The sequence below is a fragment of the Terrapene carolina genome, unplaced genomic scaffold (genome assembly GCF_002925995.2).
Source record: "Terrapene carolina triunguis isolate 2854851 unplaced genomic scaffold, T_m_triunguis-2.0 Scaffold232, whole genome shotgun sequence".
Lineage (NCBI taxonomy): Eukaryota > Metazoa > Chordata > Testudines > Emydidae > Terrapene > Terrapene triunguis.
In genome coordinates this window covers 10,235,077-10,261,816 of record NW_020664583.1, presented here as the reverse complement: position 1 = coordinate 10,261,816, position 26,740 = coordinate 10,235,077, and the positions used below count along the sequence as shown (strand labels likewise).

Genomic DNA, 26,740 nt, shown 5'->3' with positions numbered 1-26,740 from the left:
CAGCAGGAACCTCATCACATTCAGTCTCCATCAGCACAGACAGCGAGTCCCACTGCCTGCTTTGCAAAATGTGTTTACAATGTAGCAGCATATAAACGGCCTGTTTCACTATTGTACATGCAAGATCAGCTTTGCCGTGTCAATCAGAATTCACACTTGAGAAGCTGAGTTTTCAACTGTGGCCATCTAAACAGGACATCCAGAACCCATATCTGGACATTCACATCAACACTTAGCTACATACAACAGGATTTACATGTCCAAGTGCTGATATATAAACAACTAAACATGGGATTTCAGCATCCTGTTTAGATCACAAGTATGAAAACTGGGCACAAAGGGGTAATTTCTTATATTTGACTTTTTATTATGTCATGCTCTTTTCAACACAGCAGGAGAAATGCTACTTGGAAAAAGTTGCTAATAGGTTGATACTAAACTCAGAGGTACAGTCCTTGCTTACCTCTTGGTACCGTGCTATGCCACCATTCACAGCTGCATCAATCACTCCATTCAGACACATGCTGAGCAGGTTAATGTTGCCATGCATTTGCTTGTGCTGATACTGGCTTATCAATGTCCTCAGCTCCTGGTTTTTGTTCTCAACAACTTGAATGGCATTTTCCAAAGGGCTCACCTCGACCTACAAGGCAACAAAGAATAGTTTAATGCCACGGACACCTCACTGCCACCATGTTCCCTTCCTTACTATGAAACCAATTCCTACTACTGCTTGATGACCCTTCCGATTTTTTTCTGATGTGCAGACTAGCTAGTCATTTTGTTATGATGGCTTTTCACAACAGTTTTACTGTGTGTCAGCAATACATCTCAGTTCACCTCACTGCGCACTCATCTTAGCAGTTACAATAGCTGTCACATGTCTCTGAATAACTGACTGAAGATGCTGTCAAGATTCAGAATCGCACCTCACTGGCACTTACTCTGACTGCTCTGTTCCCTTCACACTGCTCCTCTTGTTATGTTTAGCAATTATTTTGGCTTTGGGAATGGATTCTGCAATAGCCACCAGTGAAGCATGATTTTTTTTCAACTGCAAGACCCAGCCAAGAGACTTTAAATTGCCCATCCTTCATTCTGAAGAAACTATCCATTCAAATCCCAGTTACAAGTATAACAAATGTTACCAGTTCTCTTCTCTCCACTTCAAACCACCGGGAGATCCCAGGTAAACTGTGAGTCAGTGTCAGAGTGGTACGTTCAATCCACAAGCTCTGCAAAGAATACAGTAAGTGGGGGATCCAGTGAATCAGGATCGTACACTCTTATTCTCACTGCAGTTGTTCAGGAGTTGCTGAATAGAAGAGTGCATTAATACTCTGAGCAGATATTATGTTTTCCACAATGGAATGTAACATGAAACTGAAGTTTGCTTTACATTTAAACACAAAGAAAAAAACTCAGTGTGCTTTAAAGCAATGCATCACACTTTTCAGTTAGTTTCTAGACCTCAGACCCTAGCTCTAATATCAATTAGCAGGGAACTAAGAAAGCATTTTGAGTAATATGTCAATCAACAGAGCAAGCCCCATTGCTTCAGAATCCCTCTCCATGGCACTGCCACAAGTACCTTTTAAACAGAGTAGGCTTTACTTATACCAGGTGTGCAACCATTGGGCTCAACAGTCCTGCATTTTATTTGAATTAAAACAACATCTTGCAGCACCAAATTAGGATTAGGGCCCCATTGTGTGATGCACTGTACAAATGCAGAAGAGGAAGACACTACCTGCCCTGGAAAGATTAAAATTTAGTTACTATTACTGAGTGCTCCTACCTTAAATTCATTCTCTTTGTCCTTTGGACCTTTGTGGAAAGGCCTATCATAGCGGAATTTCCTGATGTTGTTGACGCGATAAAAGCTCTTTATACGATCAGGCACACGTTCCATTTGTAGCACATCAATATTGTCTGGGATGGGAGTCACTGCATATATCTGTAAATCTGCAAAATGAGGAGTCAAAGAAACACACGGAGGCATCAAATAAGAAAACAATGAGACAAAACGTGACTCCCTTAGGGATGTCACATGTTACCAAAAGAAAAACGATGGAGAAAGTGTGAAATCCATGCTTCCCTTTTCCTTCCATTACACACCTCTCCTTTTCACTTCTGCTTCAAAGGTAGCAGCAACTCATTGGGCTCGCATCTCCAGAGCCAGGGGACTCTACAGTGTTGTAGGAACTTCAGGCCAGGTTTTCAAAGGCATTTAGGCAACCGAATATGCACCTAATGGGATTTGCTAAAGTGCCTAAGCAGTTGATTCCCATTGATGATAAAGGAAGATAGGCGTCTAACTTGCTTAGGCACTTCTGTAAACCCTACTAGGCATCTGGGCTGCATCTTTCAGCACCTAAATACCTTTGAAAATCTGGCCTTTACTTAGGCTTTGTCTACATGCACAGGTTGTACTGATTTAACAAAATCAGTTTAGAAACCGATTTAATTAAACTCATGCAATTTGTGTCTAGACAAGGCATTAGAAAGCAAAGCAAAGAAAACCCAAATGATCACAACCCAAAACAAACCCTTGTTATTTGGTGTTTCAGCATCACACAGCAAGGAAAAAGTGGGTTCTGTCAGGGACGGAAGGCAGCAGTAGGAGTGGGAAATACTGACCATTCTACTCTTGGTAAATTTAACTTGAGGCTATTAGTTAGTAAAGTCAAAGTACTGTTCATTATCGTAACTAGTGAAATAGGAGCCAGCGAGCAATCTTCCCCTCCCATCTCACCTAAAATGTCACATTCTCAAACAAATGCTGTGTGGTCTAGTCCTCAGATACTGCAGAGCAATATTACTTTTGTTGTCTGCATTTAAATTCACAATGCAGATTAGTATCAATGGGATGAAGTGGACTCAAAGTCTGATGTACTGCATAAAAGAGGCAGATAGTCTAGATGGAAAGGAATGTGCAATGTAAAAGGAAGGTGAAGTGAAAAACAAACAAAATGGAAAGTATGTCGAGAATAGGTATGAATCTAATTGCACAGTTCTCTCTTGGGGAATTGCAGAAGGTAGCTGGGTGGATGTTTGGTGAAATGTAATGTTCAATAAGGGAGCGAGTGTCACGGACCAGACTGGGCCCTGTGCACGTCTTCCCACACAGTCCTGAAAATGTATATCAGCCATGACCTGGAGTATTCCCTAAGCAAAAGTGACAATTATGTCCAACTGGTGTGCAATGATGTAGATAAATATCCACTAAACACAGGTGTCATGATTTTCATCATCTCCAACTTATCACTAAAGCCAGAGATGAACCAAGATCTTCTAAAATGAAACCGTTTTCCTTTCCCTACATTGATTAACATTAGGCTGCCTTTATGAAAGGATACACTGAGCATCACATTGCAAAATGGTGTCATCTGGATGGTTTGGGTGCTGCATTGCAATGGCTTGTGGGAACTCACTCAGCATTCTTTGTTGGAAGGTCTCCAGCCTTTCGTAGTCATGGCCTCGACATACATACTCCTTGTTCTGCAAAACAAACAGGCATGAAAACCACTGAATCCCTAAACCATACTCTTTGCCTTCCTTGCTGTTTAATTGGAAGAGGTCTTCTTCATACATAATAACAGGCACAAATCTATATATTTTAAAATTTTTGTTTTATTACATAAAAATAAAAATTATAAATGATAAAGTTTTGAAAACATCTTTAAAAGATTTAACTACTTAATTATACATTATTACTATTAATTATTTACAATGTTTAACTTTACATCTATCTATAATATGGATGCCATCAAACACAGGAATCCACAACTCAGCCTCCAAGATGTACTCACTGTTGGAACTTGGACTGAAACAACTATTTAGAGCAGTGGTTCCCAAACTTGTTCCGCCGCACCGCTTCCAGCAGCTCCCATTGGCCCGGAGCAGCGAACCGCGGCCACTAGGAGCTGTGATCGGCCGAACCTGCGGACGCGGCAGGTACATAAACCGGCCCGGCCCGCCCCGCCAGGGGCTTTCCCTGCACAAGCGGTGGAACAAGTTTGGGAACCACTGGTTTACAGTAACTATTGGAAGTAAGACATATTTTACTAATAATCTAGTTTCCTCTTTTGTCCCATTAAAGATGTAAATTAATCCACAGTAGGTCCAAATATGTTTTAAATTCTTTTAACCAAGTTGACAGAGTAAGGAGCAACAGGTTTTGTCCTGAAATGCAGAATCTCTTTTAGGCAAGCAAAATTAATGTATTGTCGTTTTCAAAAATGAACATAGATAAAGGGTTGAATCCTCTGAAGTAAATGGTGTAACCTCAGCATGATTTGAATGGAATCAGGATAGGATCCAGCATCTCTTCTACATCCACCCCAAAAATTTGTCCTCGTTTTCATTTGACAAAATTTTGCAGTGAAGTCCAGAAAATTCCAATTACGAGACACTCCCAAAAGCAATGTGCTGACTTTTTTCACCCCAGGTTTAAGGAAGTCTGCTAGTATTTCAGCTGTAAAGTGACGGAGCACTGCCACTGAATAAAGATATAAACAACTGCATCTACTTACATTGTATTTGTAACAACTGAGGTAGAGGGGTAAGCCAAGGCTTCAAGCCATGGTTTATTGTGTAAGGATAGCCTTGCAAATCTCACTCCCATAGACATTTGAGGCTTATGTATTGTGACAGACCCAGACCAATGGGGTACAGGAGTCTGGTAGAGGGCAAATATACTGGTCACTGGATGAGTAGTTTTCTGTTCCCTGAGTGACCAGAGCAGGGGCTGCACTAGAGTAATCAGGAACCTGCTAGAACCAGTTAAGGCAGGCAGGCTAATTAGGACACCTGGAGCCAATTAAGAAGAAGCTGCTAGAATCAATTAAGGCAGGCTAATCAGGGCACCTGGGTTTTAAAAGGAGCTCACTTCAGTTTGTGGTGGGAGTGTGAGGAGCTGGGAGCAAGAGGCGCAAGGAGCTGAGAGTGAGAGTGTGTGTGCGCGTGCTGCTGGAGGACTGAGGAGCACAAGCGTTATCAGACACCAGGAAGAAGGTCCCGTGGTGAGAATAAGGAAGGTGTTTGGAGGAGGCCATGGGAAAGTAGCCCAGGGAGTTGTAGCTGTCATGCAGCTGTTACAGGAGGCACTATAGACAGTTGCAGTCCACAGGGCCCCGGGCTGGAACCCGGAGTAGAGGGCGGGCCTGGGTTCCCCCCAAACCTCCCAATTGACCTGGACTGTGGGTTCTCCCAGAGGGGAAGGTCTCTGGGCTGTTCCCCAACCCACATGGTGAATCTCTGAGGCAAGAAAATCCGCCAATAAGCGCAGGACCCACCAAGATAGAGGAGGAACTTTGTCACAGTATTTGAAAACATGATTTATAATAGGGCCACATATTTTAGACAGAACCTGCTTAGATACCTGTCATAATAGGAGTGACTCTTCCAGATGTTTTTTAAAATAAGATATAATTGCTTATGTCGAATATAGACTGCTAAACCCATCTAACTTGTAAATACACATAGAAATCTCTGTTGGTTGAATCTTGTTTAGTTTTAAGTTGATCAAAAATCTTGTTATGCTAATTGGCGAAACAATTTCCCAGATGTTTCAGCCTTTTATCTTCGCTTAATTTTTTGTCTGGATCTTTAAAAACAGGAGAGAAGCCTGGAAACTCCCTCAATTGTGCACAGAGGTGCAAATCTTATTCTCATCCCACACACTGAATAATTCACTGAGAAGGTCTGCAGGGACCCAGCATGATGAAGGAATCCTCCATGCCACACTTGGAGAGCAGCTCTGCAGCTGCTCCTTCAAACACTACACCTTCTTTCATGGAAGGGAATGGCTGTGCCCTAAATCTCTGGGCCCCAAATCTCCATTCTTTGTGAGAAGTTCAGGTAGCCCCCAAAGAGCTGACTCGCTGAATCCTCCTCTTCCATGCAGCAAAACCATACTGGTCACACTGCAGCCATAGCCCTCTATGCCCAGGCAAGTGTGTGCAGAAGCACTGTAATCTAGTCTCAAAATAAATACTGAGCTGTAACTTTGGGAAAAAACCTGCCACAGTCTGAGCCTTCAGTGTGGTATTCATGTTTGGATTACATTAAAAGAATGCTCCATTACTGTAAGTTAAATTAGGAAAAATGATACGGCAAACAGAACAAGGCTTTGAGGCCCTGGTAATTTGAAGCAGTTCCTTTCATCTCTGCATGTTGTAATCAATCCTAGAGTTAATGCTGCTCAGTTGTAGAATTTCCAGATTGGTAAAAGAAGGCTGATACAATCTTTAGATCTATAAAGCCTCTAAACTTATTTGGGATCTTTCCATTCTGTAAAAAAATATGATGATTTTTTTTATAGAGCTCTTTTTCTAAAACCAGCTGAGCAATTAAATTGGATTAATAGCATTGATTAATAGCATTAATCACAAGAGATACAGGCGGAATGAGCTAAGGGTGAAAGCTGCATTTAACATCGACTGGAGAAGGACATTTTGTTCCTTACCGTTACATTATATTTTTGCAAGAAGCTTCTTTAATCCAGAACTAACGGGCTGTTCCACTGTCCTCCCACACATAAGTAGACTGATCCTTCCCACTGAACAACTGCTCAGCCACAAGCCCACCCCTAAAAACTCATCTGAATTGCTTTTTAGCTAAATGATAGATTGCTTTTTTTTCTTAAACTAAACCCAAATAAATATATAGACACACAACCTCCCCTACCCCCGCATCATCCAGGATTTGTCACAGAACCACCAGATGCAGCACTGTGGATTGGGAAAGTCTCTTGTCAAAATGAAATTTACAGGTAAGGGACAAAAGGCTTGATGCTCCTGTGACCTGGCACTAAAGGTCTCTGTCTAGCATTTTAATAATTATCCACAGGTAGGGCCCATGAAAACCTGCTGACAAAAAGACAAAAAATAGTTTTGGCTTTGTTGGAATATGGTATCTAGGACTGGTGATCAGAATGCTGCCACCAAGGAAGCATTTCCACCCATCCAGTAGTACTGTCAGGAAAAATTATGGACTGAATTCTAAATGGCTGCTTAGCTAACTTCCTCTTCAAATCAGGAAGCTGCCATCTCTTTTGCTGAGTGAGCTCCAATTCCTAAGGGTCATGATCCATGGAATCAGTGTAGTCAGATATGCCTCTTTACTGAAGTCATGAATCCACCTGGACAGAAAGTATTTGGATCTTTTATGACCTTTTTTGGAACTTTAGAAGGTCAGACTCCCTTTTTACATTGTTCAAAAGTCCTGAGTCCCATGAAAATTATATTTCAGTTCTCTAACTATAGTCCTATAAACAAAAACTTTGATCAGAATTAAGGTTACTTAAGTGAAACACCTGCCAAAGCAAGGAAACTTCCATTTTAGGTAACCTTTATACATCTTGATACACACATAACACAATAAGCAAAAGCACTGACAGACTTTTCATCTCCACAAAAACATCCCCTTGTATTTCCAACATATAAACAACCAGAATGCACTCACTGAGCTCCTGTTAATTGCACTCAAATGGACAGCCACAAATCCAATCACTCTTAGGCACATTTACTATATCCATTTTGTATTGGTATTTTAGGGTAGAGCTGTAGAGATGCCCATAATTAAAGTTGCCTAACAGCGTGAAAAGCCCCAGTTTTTAGTTGCTTATAACTACCAAACGTTAAGCATTAGGATTGAAAGGATGTTTCCTTGTGTTTCAAGCACTGAAATGGGATACAGGAAAGTTGGATTCTATCCCAAGCTCTGCCATGTACTTTCAATATATTGGAATTGGAAAAGGTACAGAAAAGGGCAACAAAACTGGTGTGGAGAAAGTAAATAAGGAAGTGTTATTTACTCCATCTCATAACACATGAACTAGGGGTCACCAAATGAAATTAATAGGCATCAGGTTTAAAACAAACAAACGGAAGTATTTTTTCACACAACGCACAGTCAACCTGCGGAACTCTTTGCCAGAGGATGTTGTGAAGGCTATGACTATAACAGGGTTAAAAAAAGAACTAGATATGTTCATGGAGAATAGGTCCATCAATTGCTATTAGCCAGGATGAGCAGGGATGGTGTCCCTAGCCTCTGTTTGCCAGATTCAGAGAATGGGCAACAAGGGATGGATCACTTGATGATTGCCTGTTCTGTTCATTCCCTCTGAAGCACCTGGCATTGGCCACTGTCAGAAGACAGGATACTGGGCTAGATGGACCATTGGTCTGACCCAGTATGGCTGTTCTTATGTTCTATATGACGTTGTGCAAGACTATAATAATGCACATATGCAATGGGGTCAAAATAAGATTGCACAGGCAATTGTAACAATGACATTTTCTAACTTTCATGTGCTTTTCTTTGCAACCTTAACATTCATTTAACGTAGTGTCACAGGGCGGGATTCCTTCACCCTGGGTTTGTACTGCAGACAGACCTCATGCACACCAGTGGTAAGTTCAATACCAAGTGCTGTAATTATAATGTGCTTTATACATGCTTGTTCCCCACAGCATAAGGCTTTCCCCCAAGCCTTTACCTTCTACCAAGGCACAGGGCAGGAGAGGGAGAGAGAGAGAGCTGACCTCTTTGAGATCTTTGGCTTCTCTGGCCCTTTCTTCCAGCATTCCCCCTCCCTACTGTTTCCTCCTGCCTCTCTTAATTGCTTCCAGCTGAAGAGCTGAATGACACCACCAATTAGTTAAGCATTGAGTACTTAAAATAATACCTCATCAATTTCCCCCATGTGGCCATACTTCCAAAGTGCACAGAGTGGGGAGTCAGCCGTAGGCAACTCACATTCTGTCACACGTAGGTTTTTATATGTAATGTTATTGGGACATATGAGATTAGAGACCTTCCTGAGTGCATGAGAGAGACAAAATATGATACTTCTATGGCAGGTGTCACCAGGTATCATTGCTACACTCTTCCAAGTTCTTTTCCTTAAAGTGCAAGAAGATGTTCAGTCTAGGAAAAACATATGTGGTATTGTCCATTTTGTTATGCAAGGTTCTGTGTGGAGGAAGCTGTGCAACCAGCAAGAGTCAATTCTTGAGGCAGAATTGCCCCCTGAGTCAACCTGATTGGTGTTGGGCTGAAAATTATGATTGAAGGCATTGCCTGCATGCTTTTTGTGACCATCACTGTCCCACGACTGGTGTTTATTTAAAAAAAAACATATTTAGGATACACACAGATTCTGCTTCACTGATTTCTCTTCCACCAGGAAGCTGATGTGCAAGGCTCCAGACATCTTTTAGAATTACAATAGCACATACAGGCTCCAGCCAAGATCTTAGGCCTATGGTGTCATAAACTGTACAAATAGTTAGTGAGAGCCTCTGCCCCCAAAAGTTTACAATTTAAATAGACAAGACAAACAAAAGGTGAGTGGGGAACACAGGGAGATGGAGGAACTTGCCCAAGGTCATGCAGCAGATTAATGCAAGAGTTAGGATTAGAACTCAGGTCTCCTGAGTTCCAGTCCAGTGCCTCATCCATTTGACCATACTGCCTCTCTCACAGTATTTCAGTTTCTCTAGTCTTTTGGCAACAAACCCAAGAATCAACTCCACTCTTAGAAAACTATCCATGTCTGGACAGCCCCATGAAGAGACATGTAACTGAGCACTAAATGTGTTATGGAGTCTATGGCCCCAGTAACTGCAAGATGTCATAGGCAAATAGGTGAGAAAAGCTGAGCTGCTAACTTCATGGACTTCTGGATTCACTTCTTAAAGGCAAAAACAAACCACACACACATGCTGCATTTGCTGTACCTGTGGGTAAGTGTGCTGTTGAACTAATTACAACATACTCTTCCACATTCATCAGGAAGCTGACAGGAGAGTTTTTGTCTTCCTCATTACAAAATACACTTTATCCACTGTCAGTGCTCAAATCGACCAGCTGTCAAATTAAAGACTGATATGTCACTGGCACTGTGTCATGACCAACATGATGAAAATCTTAGGGAAGATATTCTGAGTGTCATAAAAAAATGATGAACAGAAATATCAATGGGCAATGATTCAGACTCCACTTTTGGAATATGAACATAGGCATCTTTAAAATTGATGAGTACAAGGAAATTTTCCAGTTCCATTGCTGCTACGTGTTTCTATCTTGAACTAGAATCATAGAATATCAGGGTTGGAAGGTCATCTAGTCTAACCCCCTGCTCAAAGCAGGACCAATCCCCAGACAGATTTTTGCCCCAGATCCCTAAATGGCCCCCTCAAGGATTGAGCTCATAACCTTGGGTTTAGCAAGCCAATGCTCAAAACACTGAGCTATCCCTTCCTACCTACAAGCTATGAAAGAATTTATCCATTTGAGATCTATAGCCAAGAGGACTACGGGGTGGAATTCTTAAAAGTGCTTAGAATTGGTTTAATTGCTCCCACTGATGTCAGTGGTAAAACTCCCACTGACTTAAATGGGAGCATAGTTAGACAACATTATTCACTTTTGATCTACTGGAGAGGGCAAACAGGATTAGTACATTCTTTGGAATCTTTCTGACATCAAAACTTGCTTTATTGCTTGAATGTTGACCAGGTGCCTAATGTCTGCCAGCAATATCTTATTTTGTTTTAAGTTTGAACGAATTGGTGAAGTGATGAAATGCATTAGAGTGGAAGTTGAAAGAATTCTACATACAGCCTATCTGAAACTAGATGGTACACACTAATTGTTGGTGGATTTCTCCCCTTTGTTTGAAGTAATGAATTTTGTCTTTTGGGAGAGAAGGGGATCTGCTGATATTCTGATGTGAGAAGACCAGGGCCGGCTCCAGGCACCAGCTTGTCAAGCAGGTGCTTGGGGTGGCCGCTCCGGAGAGGGGCGGCATATGTCCAGGTATTCGGCGGCAATTCGGTGGACGGTCCCTCACTCCGCCTGGGAGCGAAGGACCTCCTGCTGAATTGCTGCTGCAGATTGCGATTGCGGCTTTTTGTTTTGTTTTGTTTTTGTTTTGGCTGCTTGGGGCGGCCAAAATCCTGGAGGCGGCCCTCTCGAGAAGACTGTTGGAGGCCTCTGTAGTTCTCAGCCTCTGGACAACTTGAATGAGAAGGCCAACTTGAAACAAGAGCTAACCTTGGACTTTGCTGGAGAGCAGCCAAATCAACAAAATTCTGAGAGGAAGACTAAGGGTGTTTCTTTTCTGGGACATAGGCCTTCTGTTCTGCATTATCTTTTAGGTCCTTGTCTAAGTTGTTCCCAAAGTACTGGCCTGGAAAAGGTAGTACAATAAAAGTCTGTTTGGCCTGGACATCCAGTTGCTATGAATAAAGCCATATAGCCCTCCTGTCTTTGTTAGTAAGGAGAGCTAATGACAAAGACTAAGTTGAAGGCAACTTTGTGGATATACTTTGTGGCACACTGGCAAATCTCCAAGTTCTTCCTCCTTCTGCATTACTTCTTAGGTATCCCCTGTTCTAGATTTGACTTAGAATCATAGAATATTAGGTTTGGAAGAGACCTCAGGAGGGCATCTAGTCCAACCCCCTGCTCAAAGCAGGACCAACACTAACTAAATCATCCCAGCCAGGGCTTTGTCAAGCTGGGCCTTAAAAACCTCTAGGGATGGAGATTCCTCCACCTCCCTAGGTAATCCATTCCAGTGCTTCACCACCCTCCTAGTGAAATAGTGTTTCCTAATATCCAACCTAGACCTCCCCCACTGCAACTTGAGACCATTTCTCCTTGTTCTGTCATCTGACTTCTAGTAGTCTGTTTCCTTGAGAGCAAAATGCTGAGGCTATGCTGACTGAAATACATTTTGAGACAAGCTCTTAGTCATTCTTAAAATGGGTATCCACCCGCCAATAACAGATTCTTGATGGCCACTGTTCATGGAAAGCAAATAGAGCTCTCTTTAATACTGAAGGCTGACAAGTTCACATTGGGAATCCATTCTTCAAATGTCTCTTTGGGCAAGATACAGTTTACAGTTTGGAAAAGATGGAGTGCTACTGGGTGAGCCTTCTCTTTAACAAAGTCAAGGAGATTTGGGTGTATGGAGAAACATGTCTTCTTTAGTCTTAAGTTAGAAGAAGCATTTCACAGATTTTCCTTTTCTGCTAGTTTCCTTCTCTGATGATAAGTACAGGACCCTGGATACTTCATCAATCAAAAAATGGGAGTTCTCTGTGGTAAAATGGTGGGACCAACTATGCCCCAGAATGTCAGTGTCTCTGATGTCCTTAAGCATTTTACTTCTTTTTGGGGGGGCTAGGGGAGAGGTGGTGAGAGTTTTCTTTATGTTCCATGTTAAAGATCATTATTGTAATGGAAGGAGGAATATAAAGATTTTTATTTTGTCTCTGCATTCTCCTGGAACCTCATCTGTGGTAGTGGGAGGTCTGACTATGACTGCTTTTGGCTAACATTAATCAACCATGTAACTATATGATCCATGCAGATACGTCAGCTAACGGACTCAGTTTCTGAAGTGTCTGTACACTATCGGTCATTAAGAGAGAAAGAGGGAATTTATTGAGGTTGTTACACTATTAATTCCCACTCTACTATCAGAAACACTGCTATGGAATATAATTACAGAATTAATGGAGATTATAATTATATACAGTGTATTTGCTGTTACTGTCACTAGCAGCAATTCCCACATTCTTATACAATTTAATCAAGAGTAATTGTTGTACCACCGAAAACTCATGCATATTCTTAAACATACAGGCCGGGTCACTTACTATCCAAGATGCAGCTGTATGTCCACAACTGAAAAGCAGGCTAGGTTCACTTATAGGAACTACAGACCTTAGGATCTCTTCCTCTGCTATACTGATTAGTTTTTATTGTTCATGTTCTGAAATTTCCACTGACAGATACAAAAGGTGAAACTGAGATAATTTCCTCTGGAAATCTCCATATGTGTTGATACTGGTTTCTTCTACATTTTGCCTTTCACAGTTGAAGTACTGGATATGGTTATGCTTTTCTGTTTGTTTTTTTTGACCCTGACAAATCATTTTTATCATGTAAGATTCTGTAGGTTATCAGGGTTTGAGCACCCCTGATATTCCAGTCCTTAAATTTTTGTTTTATGTTCACTCTTGTAAGATTTGTCATCTCTTTTGATCTCTTTACCCACTCCCACTCACATTCCACATCAGAACCAAGCTAATTGACACAGGCTTTGCACATCTTAGCTTTGGCTTAACTTTCTAATCTAGTCTTTCTATTTTGCTCCAGCTCCCTTTCCTCCATCCAAACTGTTTGCCTAACTGCCCTTTTGATTCTTTCATGCCTCTCATGTCTGTCCCTTGTTCTATGCTGTCCTCCACCAGTGGGCACCTCTGTTGCTGACCTATTCCAAAATGCCTCCATCCCCTTCAAGTTTCTCCATAAAACACACTTTTTAAAAAATTACCTATACACCAGAATTTAAATTTTAAAACTCCCTTCAAAGTACTGGTAACTTAATTTTTTAAAATTGGGAAACCTTAAAAATATATACATTACTAACAAAGCACCCACACACTCTCACCATTGCAGGCTCTGTCCTCCCTTCCTCCTATGCCCCACAGAATTGGTTACAATCTCGTCACACCTTCCCTTGAAGAAAACCAGAAATCTGGAGTTCTAGTTGTCTCAAGTTAGTTTAACTTGTCAATGTAGTCGGCTAGGGCTCTACCTACACTAGAATTGTCAGACAAGTAAGTTTTATATGAGGTGTCAAACGATAATCAGCAACACCCATTTTAGGGACACAGGACTGGAAGGGACCTTCTGGGTCATCAAGTCCAGTCCCCTGCTATCACAGGCAACCCAATCATATAATCTCATTCATAAGGTTATCAAGTTCCATCTTAAAATCAGTTAGGTTGTTTATCCCCACTACTTCTATCAGGGGCTGCTCTAGATTCTCACTTTTCTGATGCTTAGAAACCTTCCTCTAATTTCCAGCCTAAATTTATTCACAGTCAGTTTATAACCACTTGTTCTTATAAGCATTATCTTTTAGTTTAAATAGCACTTCTCCCTTTCTGGTGTTTACTTCCCAGATATATTTATAGAGCGCAATCATATCCACTCAGAGCCTTCATTTTCCTAGGCTAGGCTTTTAGTGTTGATTCCCTATTAGAAAAAAGGAGTCAACCACTCTTTTAAAACAATAGTTATTAAACCCAGTTGATCATGTATAGACCAGTGGACAATGAGGATTGACACCAATTTATGTAGACGAGGGGCTGTGTTTTACAGCTGTGGCTGAACATGTCTGAAAATTCCAGTGTAAAAGCTGCCTAGAAGAGTCACCAAGTTGATATTAGGCTCTGAACGTCATTTGAGACCTTGTAAGTATGATGTGACATGAAAAAATGGAAGTTTGTAATGTACTACAGCCAGAATTGCTGCAACAGGGTGCTGTGCTGAATGGAGAGAAAGAAATGCTGTTGGGTCTGGATAAGACTTTTCACATGCACAAACTTGCATGTATCAAAACTCCTGATATGAGCTTGCAAATCTGTGCACCTGAAAATCCACCCCTCTGTGTCTTCACCATGAATTATTACCAATGGTCCAGTTCCTTTAGTTTACCCAGTAAGCTGGCTTTACGGGAACAGATATAACAAGCTATCCATTTCTCACTGTAGGAAGCAAGAGAGATTACATGCCAAGACCTGACACATCTTACACCAATCAGTGTGAAACATGGCCAACTTGCCACCATGGTTTGATGTTTTACAGATCTCTGTGTTTATTACATAAACAAAAATCAGCTGTAAGTTTCCAAAATGGTTGGTGTTGATAAAACTACCCTTGGTTGTTCCTGATAGTTACAAAACAATACAAAATATTAAAGCACAGAGTTTGAGGGCAGCAAATAGCCCAGTGGAAATGACACAAAAAAGTCTCTGAGCTGGATCAATCAGTTCTATCCCTTTCAAAGCAAAACCTTATTTTTAACACTCAACATTCACAACATTCCTCTCTCCCACAAAAAACATATGGTTGATATGTTGCACTTTCTTCTGAACTGCCTTACCCGAAGGAAGAAGGGGAATTTCCGGCCATAAAAACCAACTCTGAAAAACTCAGGTTCCAAGCGCTGCTGTTCCATGATGTTATCATAATAGGTAGCTTCCATTTTCTGTGGACGGAAAAAGCAGTTGATATCTAACTCAAAGTTCCTGCTACTGTTTCAGAATCTCAATCCACATTAGAACCTCATAATAATACTTTGCATTTACGTAGTGCCTGTTATGTAAGGATTTCAAAACACTTAAACATTACAGTAATTAAACAAAACTCCTGGGAAATGGGTAAGTTTAATTATCCCCATTTTACATTAAATTTTATGGGAATTAGAATTATGGGTTTCAGAATTAGTTAGTGGCAACTATTGGGATTAAAATCTAGATCTCCTGAATCCCAGTCTCCCAGTCTCCTGTTTTAACCATATTATCTCCCACAGGTTAAACAGTGAACCAAAGGGCAGGAAAGGGCAGGAAGTAGAGTTGGATTAGACTATCTGGAATTCTGGACATCCATAAGTTTAACAGGAAGAAGGAAAAAAATGATTTGCGGGAAGGAGAAGGTACTTTTCTACTGATAGTATGCTGGTCTGTCCCAAAAGCAGGCTCTCAGACCCCATTGTCCAGCTGGGCCACATGCAACTCAAAGCTCAAAAATGCTCACAGCAAGTTCACTATTAACAGTGGTGACTTTTTTTGAGAGAGGAATCCAGTTTGGAATCCTAGCCTCCAGTGCAGGGGAACCTAATCGCAACTTTGGCCCAGACACAGAACTCTGAGCCAAGGTTCTTGGTTCCTGCATACATTAACCCTTCTTCTGAAGAAGTGGCTTTAGCCTCAAAACATTACAGGTAGAATAAATGAACAGACAGAATAATGTGGAAATAGAATGAAGGAGAGAGACAGAAACTGGGGGGGAGGGGAAGATGGGGAGAAACTCATCAAAGAAATTCATGTCTAATACAGATTTAAGAAACCTGAACAGAAAACAGATTTTTTTAAACAGAAGAGATGAGAATAAGAATCAGGTGAATGGCTGTTACTGACTAGTCAAGATTTTTTCACCTGACTGATTAAACCCAACCAATGAGGAAACACAAAAATAACTAATTTACTGATGCAGTTTTAGAATAATGATACAATACTGAATTGAGCTTCATCCTTGGACAGGTGTGCTGATCAACCTGAGACTCAATTCACAAATATATGGCACTTTTTATTTTAGTGTAATACTTGATATTTTATGGACATAAAACAGATTGGATGAACTATAGAGTTTAAAATCCTTATTGATGCCTTGGTTAAGATTATCTGATAAAAGCAGCGATGACACAAATTCACCTTGACAATTAATTACTCGCTTTTATGAGAGAATCGACATGATTGGCAGGAATACCATGAACTTCACTGTGCTTTGCATTCTATTTATCTCTCTTTATCTTCTCATAAGCCTAGACTGACATGTTACTCTTGCTGCCCTTAGAATAAATTTGATATAAAACCATAGCACTGAGGGGGAGACCAATTTGGCTGCCAATAAAGAAAATATATAAATAAATCAAATTTAATGCAGTAATACAAATATATATGTATATATTTTGTGCTTGTGAGCATAATTCATATTTATATATTTAACTGTTGTCCATATATTTATTGGTAATTACAGCTGGCAGGATCAGAAGTTACTTCAATGAGCCTATTTGGGAGAGTTATGTCTATTTGTTAGTAAAGGTTGCAGGAACAGATCTGTAATCTTGGCAGAGGGGGGAAAATGACATACTCAGAAAGGAGCCATCCTAACTGTGTGAGGAGCAGTATGTTTGTTTTTTAATTCAAGCTTCTCTGACACGTCAGCAGTAATCACTAAGGAATGGATAAAGAGTTTGGAGGGAGAAGGGCTGGTTTCACTTACCCGAATCCAGCTGAGGCTTTGATAATCATACAGACTTTCATACTGAATGGCCAGCTCTCTGCACAGTGGGATTCCAAACTCCCAGCTCTGCAAAAACAAACCAGACTCAGACCAACTGGGATTCTCAGCCACAGCTAAAGCTCTTAACAGTTAAGAATAGGGAAATGCATTTTGGGGGAATTCATTAGAGATTAAAACCCAAGGAGAAAACACACATGAAAACACAATGCAATACATGGTTTTCTATTAGGCTTCATATAAATATCTGATGCAAGACATTTAGCAACTTGATGCTAACAGATGCCTATGTTTCCGTGAGTTTTACATCATTCTTAATTCGCTAATCAGATCAGGAACTTCTTCAGAGAAAGATACAAGAGCTAACAAATAGGCTTACTGTAAAAAAAGCTCTGCATAGCTACTCCGCCTTCTGCCTAAACCCCAATGGAATAAAGTCAGGTTTAATCATGGGATTGGCCCTAGCTATCTGAAAGATTGCATCTCTCTCCCTGAATACGACCCCCCCCCCCGACTGCTATTTCCCACAGGAACAATGATGTTGTCAAGCACTAGAAAAGACTCTTGAGCACAGAAAAGGAGAGGTTACTTACCTGTACAGTAATTTGAGTTGTTTTCGATGATTTGTCCCTATGGGTGCTCCATTGTAGGATATGTGCATGCCTTTTCACTTTTGACTGGAGACTTTTATTAGCAATGTCTGTAGGTCCATGTCTGTGCACTATACACTTTGTGCTTCAGGATCAGGGCATTTAGGAAGGGGCAGACCCACTGCCTCTCCAGTACCTTCTCAACCATGAAGTCTTCTAGACTCTGCAGCAGAGGGGAGGGAGGACAATCCATCTCAAAGAACTCAAGTTACTGTATAGGTAAGTAACCTCTCCTTTTTCAAGTTATTGTTCTTATGGGTGCTCCACTATAGGAGACTCCTAAGCAGTAATTCAAGATGGATGCAGGTGCTGAAAAGGTAGATCCAAGATGGTTTGGAGGACAGCATCACTGAGGGCTGTATCAGTCCTGGAAGCAGTTAGGATGGAGTAATGCTTAGAGACGTTAGCTAAGGATCAGATTGTGACCCTGCAGATCTCCATGATGGGAATGCCTTTAAGAAGGGCTATGGACATGGACTGAGCCCTGGTGGAGTTGGCTGTTACTTTAGGTAGGGGATGCACCCCAACAGCTTCATAGCAGGCTACAATGCAACCTGAAACCCACTTTGACAGTCTCTGAGTAGAGCTTGGCTGTTCCTTCAACCTTTCAATGAAAGAAACAAATAGTTGGGGGAAAGCCCTGAAAGTCTTTGTCCTGTCAAGACAGAAGGCAAGCACCCTTCTAACATCTAAGGTATGGAGATTAGCCTCCTCTTTCAAGGTGTGGGGCTTAGGATAAAACACAGAAATGGCTGTCTTGATTGATATGGAACTCTGACGAGAACTTTGGCCGACAACAAGGATGGGGGTGTAACAAAGGCTTGTCACAGTAAAAGATGGTGTGGGGCAGGTTGGCCATGAGTGCTCCTAGTTCCCCTATCCTCCTGGCTGAAGTGATGACTAAGTAGTGAACAGCTATCCATTGGTTTAAATGGAAGGTTCCTCACGGCACTGAGGACCGGGTTAAGGTCCCATGATAGTGTGAAATTCCTAACATGAGGAAACAGATTGGATAAGCCTCTAAGGAGCCTGGCTATGGTAGGATGGGTGAAGAGTGAAAAATGTTCAATGGGTGAGTGAAAAGTTGTAATAGTGGCCAGGTGCACTCTAATGGATCTCTAGAGAGTCCTTGCACCTTCAAGTCCAATAGTTAATCAAGAACCTTCAAGAGGGGAGATTCCAAAGAGGGTATAGAATGGAAAGAGCACCAGAGGTGGAAGTGTTTCCACTTTTGCAGGCAGGCTTTGCATGTGGCTGGCTTTCTACTGCTCAAGAGCATGGGCTGCATTTCTTGAGAGCAGCCTGAGGTGAGTTATGATGCCCACATCCTGTGTCAGGAAATCTGGTATGAGAGGAAGACATTGAGGCATTGTCAGAGAGCGGTGAAGCAGCTCCGGGAACCACACTTGTCTCAGCCACTCAGATACTATCAGTATAGACACTGCTTGCTCTTGCTTCAACTTGGCTCCTCGGGTGGGATGCAGGGGACAACCCTGGATAGCTTGTATAAACCCTGGACTATTGGTACTGAAAGGGTCAAGAGCGTTAAACTGTCTGATTTGCTGAAATACCTTTGTTCCAGGTGTATAAATTCCAAGAGAATGAAGCATTGCCTTGGCATCTTTGAGGGAGTGGATATCAAGGTGTCAGTATCGCCAATGAAGAGCTTAGGCCTTTCAAAGGGGAGGTCTTCAACAGTATTCTGAACTTTGTTGGTGAGATCAGAAGATTGTAGCCAGGAGGCTTGCCGCATAACTACTGTGGTTGCCATGGACCGTGAGGCTGTGTTGGCAGCGTTGAAGGAGACCAGCAGAGATGGGAAGCTTTAATGATTAACTGACCCTCTGAAATGAATGCTCAAAATTGTTCTCTCTGGTCTTGTGGCAGGTATTCAATAAAATGAGTAAACTTAGAATAACAGTTGAAATCATATTTTGCCATCAAGATCTGGTAGTTCGCAACCTGAAACTGAAAAGCAATGGATGAATAGCTTTTCTGACCCAAAAGGTCTAAGTGCTTAGACTCCTTGACCAAGGGTGTGGACTGGAGAGAACTTGTTGGTTTCTCTCAATGACTGTGTCCATCAAGGAATTGGGGGTGGGGTGAGAGAAAAAATTATTTGAGTCCCCTCGCTAGAATGTAATTTTTGTATCTGGCCATTTGCATGTGGGTGCAATGGTGGCAGGTGTCTGCCATACAGTATGGGCTGGTGACAATAATGCCTTATTAATAGGCAAGGTGACCTTGTTCTGGAGGGCAGAATGTCTATCAGGGAACATTGCATTTCCTTAACTTCCTTCAGTGGAATTTAGGGGGATTCATCCAGTTGTTTCATTAGGTTCTGAATCGCCCTGAAATCAACCTGTAGAAGGGTGGTGCTGACATCATCACCTTATCATGGAAAGAGGAGGATTTTTATGACGGGGGTGTCTCCTCCTCAGCTGTCGGCTCCTGTTCCTCCTGAGTCTCCTCCTGGGCAGGGGAAAGGAGCAGTATAGGTGACTGAACTTGTAGAACCAGAGGCCATTGTGATACTGGTAGGTGCTCTTAGTGAGGTCTCTTATGAGAGGGTACTCTATAAAACTGGTCTCCATAGGGAGTCCAAGGTTTCCCATAGGCCCACTGTGATGGTGGGTAAGGAAAGGGTCCCGAGGGATAGTCCTGCCAGGAGCGTCCTCTGATCTCTGGCATGTCCTCCTTGGGAAACAGCTCCAATGGTGTGGGATGTTATGGAAGGGAGGCAGAGCCCTGCACAGAAATCTCAGAATCTGAGGTGGTATCATTCCACCCATGTCCAGTAGAGGGGCTCCAGGCATTGGTACCGGTAGTGATACTGGAAGATGGGTGAGTACCGGCGGTCTGGATCCTGCTCCAGAGAAAGGAGGGTTGGTCACTGGCTGGTGTAATGGTACTGGGGAAGAACCTCTCTCAGTGCCCCTTAAGAGGGGAGATTCCAGTTCTTCTGAGATGAGAAGATCCTCATAGGAGAGGAACCTGGACAGTAACAGTGGGTTAAGGTAGAGGACAGGAGGAGCCAGGGCCATAGCTGGTATCAGGGCTAGACCCTGTCCTGCAGAGACCGTTGTCCCTGTGCTCTGATCTGATGCATACTGAGGAGGATGGTACTGGAGACAGATGGAAGCCAGTCTGAACGTTCTGTAGCTGTGAGAAGGTAGCAATACTGATGCCTTCGAGGCAGCTTTTCTAGAGTAGTGTTTCTCAAAAACCGGTCCGTGGACCGGCACTGGTCCCTGAGATCTGCCTGACACAGTTTTGAAAGGCAGCAAGCCAGTTCCTGGTTTAAAAAAGGCTGAGAAACACTGTTCTAGAGTCCTTAATCTTAGATGACTTACTGTGCCTATTGGTGTCTGCTCCCAGTACCGAGGATGGGGCCTCTCAGTGCTGTTTACTGGAAGAGCTCTTGGAATGGGATGTCTTTTTGGGAGGTGCCAACTCTTGGGTACCAAGGCCCGCAGGAGCCTCAGCAGTACCTATAATACAGTGGTGGGCAAACTACCGCCCGCGGGCCACATCTGGCCCACCAGCTGATTTAATCCGGCCCTTGAGCTCCTGCTGGGGAGCAGGGTCTGGGGCTTGTCCTGCTCCCGTGCTCCAGCCGGGGAGTGTGGTCGGGGGCCGCTCTGTGTGCACATGCCGCAGCTCCGCACAGCTCCTGGAAGCAGCGGCATGTTCCCACTCCGGCTCCTACGTTTAGGGGCAGCCAGGCGTCTCCGTGTGCTCCCCCCACCCCAAGCGCTGCCCTTGCAGCTCCCATTGGCCGGGAACTGCAGCCAATGGGAGCTGCAGGGGTGGTGCCTGCATATAGGGAGGTGCACAGAGATGCCTGGCCGCGTCTCCGCATAGGATCCAGAAGGCGGACATGCCGCTGCTTCCGGGAGCTGCTTGAGGTAAGCATCACCCGGAGCCTGAACCCCTGAGCCCCTCCCGTGCCCCAACACCTTGCCCCAGCCCTGACCCCCCTCCCACCCTCCGAACCCTTTGATCCCAGCCCGGAGCACCCTCCTGCACCCCAAACCCCTCATCCCCAGGCCCACTCCACAGCCTGCACCCCCAGTCAGAGCCCTCACACCCTCCCCCCTGTACTCCAACCTCCTGCCCCAGCCTGGAGCCCCCTCCCGCATCCTGAACTCCTCATTTCTGGCCCCACCCCAGAGCCCACACTCTCAACCGGAGCCCTCATCCCCTCCTGACCCCAACCCCAATTTCGTGAGCATTCATGGCCTGCCATACAATTTCCATACACAGATGTGGCCCTTGGGCCAAAAAGTTTGCCCACCCCTGCTATATTAGGATGCGCGGTCTCCTTGAGTCCAGTTTTAAGAGGTGACTGTACCCCCTTCTGAAGTCTTTCTTAGGGGAATGGGATTTTCTCTTCTTTGAATGCTTCTTTTCTGAAACTGCCTCTAGAGTTCAGGAAGTACCACTGGTGACGCCAGAGAGGCTAAGCTGATGAATGGAAGAGGATTTGGATCCCCCAAGCCTCAGGGAGTGCTCCAGTAGGAGGAGCGTCAATCTATCCTACCTCAGTTTGCAAGATCTGCTTTTGAACCCTGTACAGACCTTGCAATTTGATGGGTTATGTGACCCTCCAAGGCACCGGACAGAGCTGGAGTGCCCGTCACTAAGGGGGAAAGATCTGTGGCAGGTCTGGCAGGGTTTGAAACCTACAGTCCTTGGCATAACCCCGGTAGAGAGTGCCACAAGCAACAAAGAAAGCTTGAGGTGGGTGAACCGCCCTGAAAGCACAAACTTGTACTTCAAAACTAAAACTAAAATAAAAAACTAAACAAAACAAGAAAGAAGAACAAATACTCTTAGAGCAGCAGCAGACACCCCAGTGATCCATCTTGAGCCAATGGCAGTTGAGAAGGAACTGGAGTGGCAGTGGGTCTGCCCCTCCCCAGATGCCCTCGCACTGGAGCACAAGGTGTATAATGCACAGAACAGACCTGTGGTCACTGCTAATTAAAGCATCTGGTCAAGAGTGCATAGGTGCATACACATTCTATGGTGGAGCACCCCTAGGGACAATAACTTGAAAACCAGAACTTGCATAGGAATTGGGCCTATACTATTGAACTCACTGCCGAGGGACATAACTGTGACTTCTAACCTCAGTATGTTCAGAACTAAATGCAAAACTCATTTCTTCACCTTACCCTTCCCTAATCAAGTTCTTCCATACAGTATATCCACTGTCTCACAATGAAATTCTGGTGACTATTCAGATTTTTACTCCCACAGGCAGGGAAGAAAGAGAGAGAAAGATTTTTTTTTTTGTTACTTCTTTTAAACTTTGGGAGATGCTCAGATACTATGATGATGAGGGCTTCATAAATTGATGTCTCTCAACCCTTGTCTATCTTGCCTATTTAGATTATAAGCTCTTTGGGCAGGGATTGCTTCTCACTATTGGACTAACAACTATAGATAGTTAGATACTTCAATTGTTGCAAATAGGAGACTACTACATTGAGAGCAACATTAATGTAAATATGGCAGTCAGAATCTGACCCTACCATTTTTTTAATACTAACTAAGGTTTTATAGCCCTGCAGCCTGAGCCCCTTGGGCTCAAGTCTGCTGACATGGGTCAGCCACAGGTGTTTTATTGCAGAGTAGACATACCCTAACAGACCAGTAGTAATGAATGTGGATAACGTTTTTCTTGTTATATGCACCTTTATTTAAAAAATGAACCCCCACACCACTTGATACAGTATATCATACCTCTCTTTATAAGGCTCTCCTAAATGTCTCCTCTACCATTTCTGCTCTCTCACCCTCAATACCATGGAAGACCTCTTTATAATACAACATGACTGATTCTCCAAACAGGTCTATAGCAAGGGAGCACTGTAGACACTTACATTCAGTTTCTTTTCTTTACATTATATCTATTTATTTAGGAAGTTTTAACTGGTTTACAAATCACCGTCATGTAAACAACAGAAATAAAATGTTAGTTGTCACAAAAGAGAAAGTATTAGAGGGGTAGCCGTGTTAGTCTGGATCTGTAAAAAGCAACAGAGTCCTGTGGCACCTTTAAGACTAACAGCTGTACTGGAGCATAAGCTTTCGTGGATGAATACCCACTTCGTCAGACGCATGTCAGGACTCTCTGTTGCTTTTTACAAAAGAGAAAGTTACTCACCTTGCAGTAACCGAGGTTCTTCGAGATGTGTGTCCCTTTGGGTGCTCCACTTCAGGTGACGGTGCGTCCCGGTGCCGTTGATCGGAGATCTTCGGTAGCAATGCCTGGCCGGGACACACACGCTCAGCTGCTGTCTTGCGGTCTTGTTAGAGTCTGCCTGAGCGCACGCGTCCCGCGCCCCCCTCAGTTCCTTCTCTACTGTGGAGAGGTCAGAATAGTACTCCAAACTAGAGGGGAGGAGGGCGGGGAGTGGAGCACCCACAGGGACACACATCTCGAAGAACCTCAGTTACTGCAAGGTGAGTAACTTTCTCTTCTTCTTCGAGTGCTGTCCCTGTGGGTGCTCCACTCCAGGTGAATGTGAAGCAGTTGGTTGGTGGGACTCTGGAGTTGCGGCAGTGAGTACTGTAGACAGTACTGTATGGCCTACTGTGGTGTCTGCCGTGGTATTCTGCGTGATAGCATAGTGTTTGGTAAATGTGTGTTCGGATGACCACGTGGCCGCCTTACAGGTATCAGGAATGGGTACATTATGGAGGAAGGCAACGGATGTTGACATGGCTCGAGTAGAATGAGTTCTGATGCCTTCAGGCAGTTGAGCATTCTGAATGCGGTAACAGGATCTGATGCAGTCAGAGATCCACTTGGAAAGGCGTTGTTTAGAAATGGCTGCACCCTTTGATCTCTCCGTAGTGGAGACAAATAGTTGCAAGGACTTATGAAATGGTTTAGTCCTGTCTAAATAGAAGGCAATTGCTCGTCTGACGTCGAGGGTATGCAGAGTCGCCTCATGCGGAGTCTCATGAAGTTTGGGATAGAATGTAGGTAAGTATATTGGTTGGTTAAGGTGGAAGGTGGACACCACCTTAGGGAGAAATTTAGGGTGTGGTCGCAGGGTAACTTTGTCTTTAGAGAAGGTTGTGTAGGGAGGGTAGGCCATCAGGGCGCTTATTTCCCCTACCCTCCTTGCTGATGTTATAGCAACCAAGAAAGCTACGTTCCATATGGACATAAGAAGAGATGAGGTAGCTAAGGGCTCGAATGGAGGTTTCATAAGACCGTGAAGAACGAGATTGAGATTCCATACAGCTGCCAACGGATAAATCTTGGGGTAGAGATTTTTTAGGCCCGTGAGAAAGCGTTTTATGGTAGGGTGGGCAAAGAGTGAATAGCCGTCTAATGAATTGTGGAAGGTGGTAAGGGCTGCGAGGTGTACTCTGATGGAGCTGAGTGAGAATCCGTCCTGTTTTAGTTTCAGGAGGTAGTCTAGGATGGGTCACAATATGGGGTGATAAGTGTTTATTTGAGCACCACAGGGAGAAGCACTTCCACTTCTGTAGGTAAGTTTTACGGATGGAGTCTTTTCTACTATGCAGGAGGACATATCGGACTTGCTCAGAACAGGCTAATTTGCGGGTCTGGAACCATGAAGGAACCATGCTGTCAGGTGGAGTTTCTGGAGCTGAGGGTGAAGAATTCGTCCGTTGTCCTGAGAAAGCAGATCTGGTCTGTTGGGGAGACTTTGTGGAGAACGAGCGGACATGTGGAGCAGGTAAGGATACCATGTCTGTCTCGGCCAAGCCGGGGCAATGAGTATGACCCGGGCCTTGTCGTCTCTGATCTTGCGCAGGACCCTGTGTATCATCAGAGGGATCGGTGGAAAGGCGTACATGAGAGAGTTGTTCCACGGGATGAGTCCCGAATCCTTCTCTGGAGCAAAATAGGTGACATTTGCGACTGTGGGTTGTGGCAAAGAGGTCTATTGACCGGGGTGCCCCATTGGGAGAAGAGCTGTTGTAGTATCGCAGGGTGCAATTCACATTCGTGTTCTTTGGAGAAGTGTCTGCTGAGTGTGTCGGTGGTAGTGTTGTGACAGCTGGGTAGGTATGACGCAATAATTTGTATGTGGTATTGTATGCACCAATTCTACAATCGGATGGCCTTCATGCACAGGGAGTGCAATTGTGCTCCCCCCGTCTGTTGATGTAAAACATACATGCTATATTGTCCGTTAGGACCTGGATAGATTTGTTCTTTATGAGGGGAAGAAAGTGAAGGCAGGCTTGTCTCACTGCTCTGAGCTCTAGGAGATTTATGTGTAGACATGTCTCTGGCGCGGACCAGCGGCCTTATGCCATGTGTCCCCCCAGATGTGCTCCCCAACCAATCAGGGAAGCGTCCGTGGTGAGCATGAGCGTGGGGGATTGTTGTTGGAAGGGAATGCCCATGCAAAGGTTCTCTGGTCTTGTCCACCATTGCAGGGAAGCTAGTATGTTTGCTGGAGGAGTTAGCAGCATGCAGAAGCTGTGCCTGCTGCATTTGTAGTTTGAATTGAGCCAGCCCTGAAGACATCTCATGTGCAGCCTGGTGTACTTGACCACGAAGGTGGTGGCTGCCATGTGGCCAAGGAGCTGTAGGCAAATTCTTGCCTGTATCCTGGGATGAACAGAGAGCGTACGTACGAGGTGTATGATAGCGAGGAATCTGTTGTCTGGGAGTGAGGCTCTGGTTCAAATTGAGTCCAGGTGAGCTCCAATGAATTTGATCTGCTGTGTAGGTGTCAGGGTGGATTTTTGGACGTTTATTTGCAGGCCCAAGCTGTGGAAGAGGGAAATGGTAAAATGGGTAGCTTGTAGCGTCTCGTTGTATGAGTTGCCCTTGATGAGGCAATCATCTAGGTAGAGAAAAAGTATGATCCTGTGTCTGTGGAGGTGGGCCAGGACTACGGCTAGGATCTTGAAGAATACTCTCGGTGCTGTGGAGAGTACGAAAGGGAGTACCCTGTATTGGAAATGGTCGTGACCAATTGTGAACCGTCGGAAGTGTCTGTGGGCTGGATGAATGGATATATGAAAATAGCCGTCCTCTAGGTCGAGGGCTGTGAACCAGTCCCCTTGTTCCAGCGCAGGTATTATTGTGTCCAGTGTGACCATCTTGAATTTCTGTACCCTTACGAATTTGTTCAGTCAGTGTAGATCTAGAATAGACCTCCATCCCCCAGTCTTTTTCTGGGTCA

At 43.6% G+C, this 26,740-nt stretch overlaps 1 protein-coding gene across 1 annotated transcript in view; it reads right to left on the bottom strand.

Annotated features, from left to right (window-relative positions):
- The window catches only part of DOCK3 (dedicator of cytokinesis 3), a 357,395-nt gene that overhangs the window by 31,207 nt on the left and 299,448 nt on the right, over window positions 1-26,740 (bottom strand). The window contains exons 37-42 of the mRNA XM_029912574.1: window positions 16,882-16,968; window positions 14,981-15,085; window positions 3,360-3,501; window positions 1,799-1,965; window positions 1,149-1,235; window positions 464-643 (exon numbers count right to left, since the gene is read on the bottom strand). Coding sequence (XP_029768434.1) covers window positions 464-643; window positions 1,149-1,235; window positions 1,799-1,965; window positions 3,360-3,501; window positions 14,981-15,085; window positions 16,882-16,968 — 768 coding nt within the window. The remainder of the gene's footprint in view (window positions 1-463; window positions 644-1,148; window positions 1,236-1,798; window positions 1,966-3,359; window positions 3,502-14,980; window positions 15,086-16,881; window positions 16,969-26,740) is intronic.